The sequence below is a fragment of the Phyllostomus hastatus genome, unplaced genomic scaffold, assembly GCF_019186645.2.
Source record: "Phyllostomus hastatus isolate PE091 unplaced genomic scaffold, TTU_PhHast_1.1 phas_scaffold_129, whole genome shotgun sequence".
Taxonomy (NCBI): Eukaryota; Metazoa; Chordata; class Mammalia; order Chiroptera; family Phyllostomidae; genus Phyllostomus; species Phyllostomus hastatus.
The window spans coordinates 5,986,684-6,000,810 of record NW_025334009.1 but is presented as its reverse complement, the minus strand read 5'-3'; the positions used below and the strand labels follow the sequence as shown (position 1 = coordinate 6,000,810).

General features: G+C 42.6%; 1 protein-coding gene across 4 annotated transcripts in view; it reads right to left on the bottom strand.

Moving 5' to 3' along the window:
* SETD2 (SET domain containing 2, histone lysine methyltransferase) overlaps nucleotides 1-14,081 on the bottom strand; it is a 96,254-nt gene extending 82,173 nt beyond the window's left edge. For all 4 annotated transcript variants that reach the window (XR_006787781.1, XR_006787782.1, XR_006787783.1 and 1 more), the window contains exon 1: nucleotides 13,813-14,081. Coding sequence is in view for 1 of the 4 variants with exons in the window: in XM_045856834.1 (XP_045712790.1) it covers nucleotides 13,813-14,081 (269 nt within the window). In the remaining 3 variants the exon portion in view is untranslated. The remainder of the gene's footprint in view (nucleotides 1-13,812) is intronic.
* Between the last annotated feature and the right edge of the window lie 46 nt (nucleotides 14,082-14,127).

Here is a 14,127-nt window from a genome sequence, read left to right as displayed (position 1 = left end):
AGTTCTATGCAATTTCATTACATAGAGATTCATGTAACCACCACAACAATCAAGATACTGACTTCCATCAGTGGCACTGTACTCTGTCTAAATTTTTCTAGGAATTCATTCTTATTGTATGTTTTAAAAGTATCTGTCCATAATAATCTGAAAAAAAAAAAAGAAAGAAAAAGAAAAGAAAAAAAGCCCTGGTCTTCCACCATAGATAGTTCAAGCAACACTAACCTAAAACATCCACAAATTGGCTTTACCCTATTTGTAACCCCTTATCCCTAAACAATTGATCATTAGACTTATTTTCTCCTATGGGTTAGTAGACAACCTTAGGTTGAAGCATATTCAGAAAATCCCAACTTTTTGTATGCTAGGGATTTATTTCTACCTTATAAAGTTCTATTCTTCACTCCACAGTCTTTTACTCCTAATCTGTCCAACAGACCAAGGTAAACGAAGGCCAGGATTTCATGTTTAAGCCTCGGAGGGAAGAGTACAACATGTGGGGAATAAATAGACAACATGGCAGAAGAAGGAAGGAGGAGGAAGGAGACGGAAGAAGGAAAAGAACAAAAGGCCTCCAGAAACTTCACGATGTTCATCCAAAAATCTTCTTTCAAATTTCTTTTTTACCTTCTCAGATTCCTGAAAATACACTAGAATCATTTACCTGGAGCTCTGAGAAATTTTCAAAATGTTTAGACTACATGTCATTTATTAAGAAATTTTCCTTCAGCTCCTAGTCCACACTTCCTACACTCTTGTTTGTGCAAGTATGATCAGAACCCTGTAAACTACATTTCTCCTTTGGACACTAAGAGCACGTGCTACACAGAGGAACACTCAAAGGCTGGAAGAACAGGAGGGAATCTGCTCCCTCCTGTTGGTCACAGGCCCGATGTGTACGTATAAATCATCAACGCATTTTACCCTGGTGTTGATTCCAGTTTCTACATTTCCCCCTACAATTCCAAACTAGGCTGACTGCAACTCCTCACAAACACCAGCACGAGTAGTTCAACACCCAACTTCCTCAGAGATCCAGTTCTGCAGGGCCCTCCCCTGAGCTTCTAGGTTCTGGAAACCATGACCTCTTCCCTTTTTTCTCCCAGCCCTAGGGTGGCTATAAATTACTTTCTGCCTTTCTCCATTACCTGTGTCCCCTTTTCATTTTCTCAGTTCTCAAAAAAACCCTTTTAACCAATTCCTTACATTATTTTCCTGACTGATAAAGATTAAAACAACCTGAGAGCTTAAAGCTCTTTTCTTAAAAGGTTATACTAAAGGAGAAACACAAAATAGAAATAATTATTCTAATAATTGTGACATTCATCACTCTAATGCTAAATTGTGGTAAAGTAAGCTTTTTATCAAATCACTCTATAAAGCATATAATCAGGATGAGCCATGCTTTCCTGAAAACTTGTACTCTTTCCATTTAACTATTTTAAAAATATACACTTATTCTTAGTTGACAGGCTGTACTAAAATATACAGGCAGGCTGGATTTGGCTCATTGGCCTGTTTGCAAACCCGTTATAAAGTGTGCCTTTTTTATTTAATTAATTTGTTTGTTTTAGCGAGGGAAGGGAAGGGAGGGAGAGGGAGAGGGAGAGGGAGAGGGAGAGGGAGAGGGAGGGAGAGGGAGAGGGAGAGGGAGAGGGAGAGGGAGAGGGAGAGGGAGAGGGAGAGGGAGAGGGAGAGGGAGAGGGAGAAACATCAATGTGCAGTTACTGGGGGCCATGGCCTGCAACCCAGGCATGTGCCCTGACTGGGAATCGAACCTGCGATGCCTGGTTCGCAGCCTGCGCTCAATCCACTGAGCTACGCCAACCAGGGCCTAAATTGTGCCTTTTACAAAATCAAAATAATATATTCATTGATGACCTCAAAAAAATAACTTTAGTAAACTTAGGCTTAAACTATAACCTGCCCTGACCAGTATGGCTCAGTTGGTTGGACGTTGTTCTGCAAAGCAAAGGGTTGCCAGCTTGATTCCCAGTCAGGGTACACTCCCGGGTTGTGGATTCTGTCCCTGGTGGCGGTGTGTACAAGAGGCAAGTAACAGAGGCAACCGATGAATGTTTCACTCCCTCCCTTCCTCTCTCTCTAAAAAATAAAGAAATAAAATCTGTAAAAAAAGAAAAACTATATAACTAACCTGAAATTTCACTGAAACAGAATAGTGTCACTTACCTTCCTCAAACTTTTTTTAAATGAGGACATAAGAAAGTTTACTAACAGGGAAATTTCAAAGTACAATATGACCTAAGCTTGTACACCTTCCTTCTACCTCTATAGTACCACAAAAGAAGCAGTGATTTTTAAATTAACTGAATAATGCAAATTTCTGAATATGAGACGCATTAAGTTAGGGTCTTAATAATATACAACTTAAGTTAGGGTAATAATGGTCCGATTTTCCAAACAATTCTTCAAGTAGAGAAAATATGTATAGACATCTAATCAAGTTACATGGAAATTTCTTGCTTCAAAGTACCCATAATTACATAGCCTCTCCTGTTAGCCTACAACTACTTTGATTCCCTCATATCAGCAATGAGGAATGAATCTCTTTGACATCTAATGCTCCCACAAATATGTTCATTATTGCTATGTGTGAGCTCTGTCCATTTGTCCAAAACCGTAAGTTCAAGTTCTAAGAGCACCCACAGACTAGATTACCTCACCACCTGGACACAGCTCGCACTGATAGCAAGACAAAAGTAGCACCAGCACCAGCACAGGAGTATGTGTGGCATGAGAAAGGCATAAAATAAACATGACCCCTCTCAACAAAAGGCAAATTATCTATAGTAAACAGATAAATTCTGTTGAGGTACAATAAAATATTGTTACAAATGTGAAAATGTACTCCTGAAGTTTCCCCCAACGTAACTATAATAGGTATACTCTTTAAACTTAAGTTTATCATGTCCATTAAAAAATAAAAACAGCCCTGACTGGTGTGGCTCAGTGGGCTGAGTGTGTCCACAAAGCAAAGGTCACCAGTTCGATCCCTGGTCAGAGCACATGCCTGGGCTGTGGGTTCAGTCTGGGTCAGGGGGGCGAACAGAAAGACAGCCGATTGATGTTTCTCTCCCTCTCTTTCTCCCTCCCTTTCCTTCTCTCTAGAAATAAATGAATAAAATCTTTAATAAAAATAAAAACCTTTTATTGTATAATTATTCAGGAAACCAATTATCACAATTATGGAAAGTATAGTATAGTCTTTTTGGCAGATTAACAGCAATCTGTGCAAGGAAGTAATGTTAATAGCTGAATATCAACACTGAAACAATGGCAGCTGACAATAAAACCAGTATTTCCCCAATTACAGTATTGCTTGCATGCTCGGAGAAGCAATGAGACTACCAAGAAATATTGGCTTGGCCAAAAAGTCCATTCAGTTTTTCTCCATAAAATAAAAAGACATTTTTCATTTTCACCAATAACTTTATTGATCTGGATATTTTTAATGTGTCAGCCATCTCCCACATGATATAATGTTGATTGTTCTCAATGTCTTGATTTGATCACTATCAACTTCAACTGGTTTAGCCAACTGTGGAGCATCACCCAGCAAGAAATCTCTCCAGCACGAAACTGTGCAAACCACTTTTGACACATTCAATCAGTCACAGCACCTTCTCCCTACACGGTACAATTCTTTTTTTGCATCTCAGTTTTGCATTTTTACCTCTTTTTTTCTTAGATTTTATTTATTTACTTTCAGAAACAGGAAAGGGAGGGAGAAACAGAGGGAGAGAAACACTGATGTGCAAGAGCCACAGCGACTGGTTGTCTCTTGCACGCCCCCCAACTGGGAACCGGACCATAACCCAGGCATGTGCCCTGACTGGGAACTGAACTGACCTTTTAGTTCACAGGCCGGCACTCAATCCACTGAGCCACACCAGCCAGGACAGCATTTTTACCTTTCTTGAAATAATAAAGCATAATATGCTGAAAATGTTGCATATCTTCTTCCATCTTCAGTATTAAAATGGCTACACAAAAATTCACCAATTTTGGTAAGTTTTTTTTAATGTACAATGATATGAGAGCTGTCACAATACAACCTAACAAAATTGTTTTCAATGAATTTAAAGACAACTAAGTGCTGCTACAAGCCATCTTACATAAAAAAACAAGCATACTTTTCAGCCGACCCAATACTTGGTGTTCACCTTTCCTTGACTACTTTTCTTCATTATTAGAGGAGATAATAATAGTGTCAGAGAATATGAAATTGGGGCATGAGTTGGAACCTGGCCGTGATAGGATATATTTTTCAGTTTACCTTATGCTAGCTGCAAATTTGTTATTTATGTGCTTTTGTGAAACACCGTCATTGCTTATACTACTATTTTCCATATAAAAACTTCAAAAAATGTGTTTACAGCCCTGGCCAGATAGCTCAGTTGGTTAGAGTGTTGACCCAAAACACCAAGATTGCAGGTTCGATTCCCAGTCTGGACACATACAAAAATCAACCAATGAATTAATGAAAGAGTGAAACAAGTCAATGTTTCTCTCTCATTCCCTCTCTCGGTCTAAAATCAATCAATCAATCAATCAATTAATCAATAAACAAGATGTGTTTATATGCATGTGCATTGTAATAATTCTCCAACTTTTCAGACACTTTAGGTAGTTATACAAAGCATAAAGAAAAGCTAACATTTTATTGGAGCCTAAGCATTCATCCATTCCTTTGCACAGTTTAGACTTGTGTGGTTCTGTTGCTAGTACCTAAGAAATTTTGTAGTCCCATGTACTAGAAAATCCAAACACCATGATGAACATGCTGTGTACTTACTATCCTTTAAAATGGAGGAATCCCAGGAGTTAGAAGCTGAGTATATAGTAGTGCGTGCTTAGTAAATGTTGCAGTTGACTTGATTCTTCCTAACTATCATTTTCACCACAGAAGCAGCACCATAAAATATGTAGCTTACGTTACACAGTTGATATAGATACTCTGGTCTACAATTGATAATTAATGGAAGAGTTGTACATTTTTTAAAGATTTCTTTATTTTTAGAGAGAAGGGAAGGGAGGGAGAAAAAGAGGGAGAGAAACACTGATGTGTGGTTGCCTCTCTCACACCCCCCACAGGGGACCCAGCCCGCAACCCAGGCATGTGCCCTAACTGGGAATCGAACCAGCGACCCTTTGGTTTATAGGCCAGCACACCATCCACTGAGCTACAATCCACTGAGACAGAGTTGTATTTTTTAACCAGGAAATTTTAGAAAGTCTTTGTGTGTGGCTCAGGATCAGGATAAATGGATTTTGATACAAAGGGTTTTTGCAGCCATCTATATAATTTATAAAAAAATATTAGCTCTACTTTTCATTATCACAAAATTCATAAAATTTTTTAAACCTGGCATGCATCATCTGCCAACTAAGTAGAGAGCATGCAATTAATAACTATTCACCAAGAGGCCAAATATCAGACTAAAAGCTCAAAATACAAGTTAATCCATAGGTCTCCAAAGAGCTAATCATGAAGCAAATACTGGTGATTACTATACAACCTCCCCAAAGGGAAGCTCTAACTGCACTTGGCAGGAAGTGGCGAGCAGGAAGAACTATAGGCAGAAACCAGACTTGCTTCAAGTCCTTGCAAGCCCACAGCAGGCTCCCAGTACACAGACCTCCCAGCAGCCTGCCAGCATGGTCAAACTCCTTCCTACCAACACCCACACACCACCCGCCAAGGACCTCTTCACTTGTAAGATGTTAGAATCTGACAGAAAAAGCATTCTAAAATAAAAAGCATCTATAGTAATTCAGACCAATTTTAAACCTCCATCGAATGACCAATATATTGTCTGCTCAGTTGGAAAAGACATTGAAGTAAATGTCAGCTTGATTTCTTTTTTAAAAAAGGCTACCAAATTAAACAAAAGTATGTTATACATGAATTCCAAAACTAAAGGACCCAAATACAACATTTTATGATCAAACGATAACCAAAAATTACACAAGGTCAACTGCCTCTCATTTAAACCTGTGAAAGTAGACGTCCAACTAGAATCCCATTATGAAAAACAAGCCTATCGAATTTTCAGTTGGCCAGCTTCAAGCCAACTATTTTCAAGAGACTGCACTTAAATGCCTTGAGTTTTGCTTTTAAAATAACCAAGCAACTAACCAACGTAAAGCAGGAATAAAGCTCTTTTACCCATCAGCATCAGGTAAGCAAGGACAGTAAAATAATTTTTTAAAAAAGAAAAAAGCACAGGAGTCAAACTCTAAATAAAATAATAAAAACACTATCATAAATACCAGATATACTCACCCCGTGGGGAAACATTTGAAAGGAGACACAGTCCACGTAGTACAACACGTCATTGGGCCCTTTTTAAACTGCTTAACGTGATACTCAGATACCTTAAGAAAATACAACACTACAGTATATCCATAGTATAGAATATTGCCTGTTTAAAAAAAAATGAGCACATCTTTTATGTAAATGCAAACATGCAGATGATACAATATGCAGAAGAAAGGGTTATGTGTGGTGGTATGACTCCCTCTATGTAAAAACAAAAATCAAACAAAAGCAATGGAAAGGTGGAGCAGGGAAGAGATGTTAAGGGTGGACTTTCACTTTTTCCTCTATAAACATCTATATTATTTTACCCTTTTGCAACAAGCATTTATTGTTCCAGTCATTTAAAAAAAGAAACCATTTTAAACATACTACTAGACACTGTTATTGTTTCTAAAATACCACGTTTACTGTTAGTACAAAGAGATCATCTTAGTAAAGTACCTCCAAAGGTTGAATTTAAAGCTCTGTCCTCAGACATTAAAGAAGAAAAGAAGACTAAGTCATGGCAATTAAATGAAATGTATAACCCTAGACTGAAAAAGACAACACTACTGGAACAACTGGCAAAATTTAAATATGAACTGTTTGTAAAGTAACAGTATTGTTGTGTTAAATTGCTTGAATTTGATTGCTGTGTATTAGTTACTTAAGAGAATGATTGTGCTTAGGTAATCCTATAAAATATTCAGGGGTGAAGGATCATAATGTTTACAACTTACTCTTAAATGCTTTAGCTGAAAAGAAAACACATGTATATGTTTCTATATATAAAGATAAAGCAAACACAGCAAAATTTCAATTACTCATAAATCTACACAGACAGAAAGTATATGCGAATGAATTCATTATACCATTCTTGCAAATTTCCTGAAAGTTTGAAATTTTTTCAAAATAAAAGTGTAAGGAGTCCCCATCCCCCCAGGAGTGGATCTCAGAAAGAAAAAGGATTCTAAACCCAATTTTCAGTGACTTTAGGTATAAATGGTTCAATGCCCAATATAAATTGTCTCTCAATGTCTTAATAATAATTGCCCTTAATGCATTACAAAATAACGTACTCAATAGTACTCTGAAAGAATTGACAGAAATAATAAACTGGGCAACTTTTCATTCTGTAACCCAGACTAGTCATATTTTGCCATCCAGAATATGACTATTCTAGCTTCTCTGCAAAAACTGACAATGTCCGTAGAAAACTGAATATCAGGATCAAGAAAAATTACCATAATATCTGTTAAAGAGTAACTCATAATGAATTTCCACTTTTAAAAGGGAAATAGATTAAATCAATTAGTCACTACAATGAAAAGTGGCAGGAAAGATTTGGGAATACCAAAATTCCACTAAGGAAATTAGGAAAGTATGATTGATAATCTTGTATGTACAAAGTGTCTGAGTCATTTGAGCATTTCCTAGGAAAACACAACTGTATCAACAGTTGCTTGATACCTTGCTAAAGACATAATGTATCAACAGAATGGCCAGTCTAAAATCCAGAAAAGGCAAGAGCAAACAGGGACATGAATGCTGGAGAAGTTTACTCTAAGTATTAGGAGAGCTCATGAGGCTTTCTGTACTTACCAGAAAACCCTTCAAGTAGTATTTTGGCCTCCCATGTACCTTAGTAGCTGGAAGAGGGTACTCTGCCTGTAGAATACCTCAATCACTACAAAACTAGTTCTTATAAAATAACAAAAATTTTAATTCATGTACTGAATGCAAAGCTACTAAATGTCTAAACCATATATGGAATCTGATGATTACATTATGAGACTTTCTCTTAGTTGGCTTCCTATGGCATCTCTATCTCCAGTGTGGCTAAGGTGTCTTATGAGAATTTTGAGAGTTTATCCTCACAGCTTTATATTTTATTTAAAGATGCTGAGCCCTGACTGATGTGGTTCCATGGAATGACCGCTGGCCTGTGAACTAAAGGGTAGGCGGTTTGATTCCCACTCTGAGCACACGCCTGGGTTGCGGGCGGGGTCCCCAGTTGGGGGAGTGCGAAAAGCAACTACACCTTGATGTTTCTCTCCCTCTCTCCCATTCTTTCCCCCTTCTCTAAAAATAAATAAATAGCCCTGGCTGGCATAGCTCAGTGGATTGAGGACAGGCTGCAAACCAAAGTGTCACAGGTTCGATTCCCAGTCAGGGTACATGCCTGGGTTGCAGGCCATGGCCCCCAGCAACCGCACATTGATGTTTCTCTCTCTTTCTCCCTCCCTTCCCTCTCTAAAAAAAAAATAAACAAAATCGTTTAAAATAAATAAATAAGTAAAATCTAAAAAAAATAAATAAAAATAAAGATGCTGAAATATTTTTCCCAGTTAGTAAACTTTAGTATTGCCAAATTCACCACCCTTTTCATATCATGGTACTTTGTAAAATACTGTTCTTTCTCACTGCATCTTTCTATTCATTATTAATCCTAATTTTCAAATCCTCATAAAACCCTTTACAGAAAACGCTATTATGATCCCCTCTTTATAAATAAGGGCACCAAAGCATAGAGTCATAACAAAACTTGCCCAGGTTAATACTGCTATTAAGTAGAAGAGATAAGATTCCAAACCAGGAGTTATGGCTCCAGAGCATAGAGGTTTAACTTTTGGGGGGCCTAAGGCCACTCTGGCAGTCTGATGAAGCTTGTGGATACATTCTCAGCTTAATATATTTTTGTAATACATAAAATAAAATACATATGATTACAAGAGACCAGTTACACTGGGGACAAAAACCCCAAATGTGTGAAAATAGCAGTATGCCCCTTAACAATCTAGTGGTGGATCTCATATCTACTGTAATTTCAATGTAATGATGAACATAAAATAACATTTTGAGATATCTATAATATTCACAATGTATTATAAAAACATCTGTGATTTATACTAGTAATAAAAACACAGGTACTGTTAATAGTACTGTAGTTTGCTGTTTACATTAGTAATTAAAAGAAACGCTAACTACTAGTTAGGTTAGCGAAGAGGTAATTTCCCCCCTAAGTTTATGGATGTCATCCACAGTAAGACTCCTTCCTACATTGCACACTGTAACAATCCTCTCAACACTGCAGTCTGAAAGGACCCATCTTGGGTCCTTCTCTCTTTCTTCGCTGGCTCCCTGGATGACCTCATCCAATCCCAGGTTCTAAATACTACCTAAGTTGACAACTACAAAATTTTTCTCTCGTCCAGACCTTTCCCCTAAATTCCAGGCTTGAATATCAATAACCCAAATACCTAACAGGCACCTCAAACTCATCATGCCAAAAAGTGAACTGCCAATCTGTTCTCCAAACTTGCTCTTCTTACAGTTGTCCCTATGCTTGTTGACAGCAACTCAATCTTTCTAACTGCTCAGACCAAAAACCTTGGAATCATCCCTGGCCCCTCTCGCATGCATCTGATGTAACAAGTCATATTGGTTTGATCTTCAAAGTATACCCAGAATTCAACCACTTCTCACCGTTTCCTGTTACCTAACACCTCTGTACAAGCTACCAGCATCTCTCTCCTAGATTACCAACTTCCTTACAAGTCTTCCTGCTTCTACTATTATTCCCCCTTGCAAATTGAGTGATCCTTCTGAAGGTGAAAGTGAATCATGTCACTTCTCTGTTGAAAGCTCTGAGAAGTCCTTATACTAACAGGTCCACAGAGACCTGTGAAATCTGCACCCACCCCAACCCAATCTACTATTACACTTTTTTGTTAATTCCATTCTAGTCATACTGGACCAGAACTCACTAGGTCTGCCTCAGTGCCAAATAAATATTTATTCTCCCTTCTTGGAATGCTTTCCCACCATGTATTAACATGACTAACTCCCTCCCCTTTAAGTCTCTGCCTATATAGCACTCTCAAAAAGGCTCACCCAGTCCAGCTCATTTTATAGTTGTTGGTTTTTTATCCTCGCCTGAGGATATGTTCACTGATTTTAGAGGAAGGAAGGGCGGGGGGCAAGAGAGAGAAACATCAATGGGTTGCCTCCCATGTACGCCCCAAGTGGGGATCGAACCCACAACCTAGGTATGTGCCCAGATTGGGAATGGAACCCACTACCTTTTGGTGAACAGGACAATGCTCCAACCAAACCACTCAGCCAGGGCCCCAGCACAGCTCATTTTGGATTACAACATCTTCCCCAGAAATTTTGGAGCCCCCTTGCATTGCTCCATTTTTCAAAGCACTTACCTTTGAACATCCTATATTATTTATTGTTTACCACACTAGTGGATGCCTAGCAAGTAAAAAATCAAAAGTCTGTTTTCTATAACCCTTAGTGTGCCTAAGATTGGCACAAAATAGACATGCACATGTTCAAAGAACAGCACTTTTATCACTGCAAAGTACTTGCCTGTCACTAGAAGAGTTCCTTAAAGACTCTGGCCCTAATTTGCAGTGTCCTCAACACCTGGCCCTGGGCCTACCCAACAGCAGGCACTTAAAGCACAGACACTAAGGTGATTACAGCCATTTTCACCTGAAACACAATCCTATATGCCACAGAAAAAAGCCAGGTCTTACAGCTGTGCCCAATTAAAGAGTGGGTCCAAGACAAAATCCTAACACCAGGTTCCAACAATTACTTCAAACTGAATTTACCTGTTTTGTGCCTCCATTTTTTTTTTCACGTAAGAATCGTTGTCAAACTAGTCTAAAAAGGGCACTTGGTCATTCTTTCCCGCCGCCATGTCACCCCCCTCTCAGGCCCAGCTACTCTTTTCATGCTTGACTTCAAATCCTAACTCTTAAGTTTCCCCTGAGGGTCCCTGAGGACCCCAGCTAGAAGCAATTACACATGCCACACTCTGTGCCAAGTGCTTTTCACACATTTTGCTCATTCAATCCTCCCAGCAGCCCTATGAGTTTGCTTATATACCTATTTCAAAAATGAGAAATCCAGGCTTAGAGAGATGAAGTCACTCGTCCAAGGTTCAACTAGTGTTCAAATTCAGGTCTGACTCCGTAATCCTGTATCTTTAACCCTACACTGGAGTGCTTTCTCTCTCCCCAACGGTGCAGATGCTAACTATCTTATACATACCCCCTCACAGAGTTTGCTGTCACTTCACTTTTCTAGGCTTCAGTTTCTGCATCTGTAGAACAGGTGATAAAGTTCAGGATGTCTACCAAGGTCCCTTCCAGTTCTCATAGTATAATGACAGAAAACATTCTGTAATTCTCTAAACAGTCCAGACAGGTCAACACACACACACACACACACACACTCTTCCATGCACACACGCACACTCTTCCATACACACATGCACACTCTTCCATGCACACACACACTCTTCCTTGCACACATGCACACTCTTCCATGCACGCACATGCACACACACACTCTTCCATGCACACACGCACACTCTTCCATACACACATGCACACTCTTCCATGCACACACACACACTCTTCCATGCACACACACACACACTCTCTCTCTCTCTTCCAAACTTAAGTCACTCTCAGCAATCCAAAGCGGTAGAGACAGAAAAGTAGAGAAAAACCTCCAAAACCTTGTGTAAAATAATAAAACATTCTCGAGTTCTCCCCACTCAGGTCTATCAAGGTGCACTTGAGTCCATTTTCCCACAGAATATGAAAATGTATGTTTTCCCCAAAGAAATGTTAAGGATGTGATCCTTAAAGCTTCCGGACTTTGCCAAGCCACCTGGAAAGGAACTGAAAGCAGGCACCTCGCCCATTCAGGGGCTACCCTGTTATTCTGTAAAGGACAAGTGCTCAGTAAGAGTTTATTGGACCATGACAGTTTTTTTTTTCTTCCAGGTCTTCCAAGCCCCAAACTAAAAGCCTATAACATCAGCTTTGTCATTTGACCAATGACAGTATAGTAAATCAAAGCAACCTAATTAAGGCCACCATTAACCCACAAGCAAGAACCCATGAAAGGAAAACGCCACGTTGACACAACTCATTGCAAGGAAGGGCTGGGTTTTGTCTCAGCAAGGCAGAATAATATTTCTTTGTGCAGCGACAGCCTCGGACACCCCAGCGGAATCCTCCCCCCGTTTTGCTCTCCAAACTAAGAACTACCAAGATCCATCGCTTTTCCGCCTCTGGGCCGCCAGCACGGGCAGCACTCCTAAGATCCAGACACTTCCAGGCCCAGGTGAAAAGCTTTTTGGCCCAGGGCTCAACACCGAGGGCCACCGCAGAACCACCGTGAAACGGGTCCCGAGAGCAAACCTACTGGCAGCCTTCTGGTCACACCAAAGTGACAGTTTCGTCTGAGCTCCCTAGCAGCGCTACGGCAGGTCTAGACTTCCACCAACGCCAGCGAACGGAGTTGAGCGAGCGCTCCGCAGAACAACAGTCCTGCGAGTCCGCAGAGAAAGGAGCGAATCCAGGCAGCGAGCGGAGCGGAAGCTCCCCGAGGTATCGCGGACAGGAGCAGACGTCGCCCTTAACAAAACGTAAAAATGTCCTAGGATGGAAAAAACAAAAAACAAAAAACGAACACTGTTGGGCAAACCTGCATTTCGGTTTTGGTTTTTTTTTTTTTTTTTTTTTTTAGCATACTGTCTCTTTAGGGGACTCCGCACACACGACTCCCGGTTTTTAAGCAAGTCTTCGCAGGGAGCGGAAAGTCATCCTTTTAGGGTGAGAGGCTGCTGTTACCGAGGAGGCAGAGTGTCCTTTCCCAAGTGTGCGGCTCTCTTAATCTGGAAGAGAATGTGTGTCCCCTCTGAAGGCTTTCACTTTCGGGCGGAAAACAAGCCCGGTGTCACCCCAACGCCGGGGCTGCTGCACCAGCCTCGCCACCATTACAAACCCCAAGGACCAAAGGTGCGGAATCTGTAGCCGGAAGCGCTCCGAGGCCAGGATCCAGTTCCAGGAGGAAAAAAAAAAACCAAAAATCAAACGCCAAAGTGCAGCGCGGGCCCCCTCCGCTGCCCCGGTCCCAGCGACGCGCGCTAGGCCCTTCCGGTCCGCGGCGCCGTGGCCAGGAGGCCGGGTGACGGGTCGGGCTTCCACCCGAGCCCGGGGATTCGCGGCCTACCCTCGCCAGGACCGTCGCGCCGAGTCGGGCCCCGGCAGCTCCTCCGCCTCGGCCCCCTGTGCCTGCAGCGCGGCCTCGGCCGGCCGCGGGGGGCCGAGGAGGCCGAGGAGGCCGAGGAGCCTCGGGCCGGCCCGGTCCGAGTGGACGCGGCGGCCGGCCGGCCGCGGAGGCCGTGGCCGCCCATCCCCCACCGACCCGGCCCAACCGCCGCTGCGACGCGAGGAGCGGCGCCAACGCCGGGCCCAGCCGCCGACCCGCGGCGGCCCGGGCGAGGCGGCGGTGGGGGCCCGCTCCCCAGGCCGCCCGCGCGGGTCCACCGCAGGCCCGTTACTCCTCGCGCCGGCCCGCGCCGGCCCGCGCCGCCGCCCGTCAGGACGCGCCAGCCCGGGCCCGGGCTCGGGCTGAGGCGGCCGACGGCAGCGGGAGGCCGCGGAGCTGATACTTACTCAGGGGTCGGGTGCTCAGGGTCGTAGAAATCCCCCATCTTCGGAGACGGCTGTGGCGGCAGCTGCTTCATCTGGAGCGGCTGGAGGCGGCGACGCGAGCCCCCTCCCCGCGGCAAAGCGACGCGAGGGAGGGGAGGGGTGGGGAGGAGGCCGCTGGTCCGACCGCGGCGGCGGCGGCGGCGGCGGCGGCAGGGGCGGCCCGCGTCGCTCGTAGGCTCCCTCCCTCCCTCCGGCGCCCTCCCGCCCGCCGCTGTCTCCCCCACACTCATCGGGGAGCGACGCGCTCCCCGCCCGCCCCTCGGCGGCTCAGGCCCG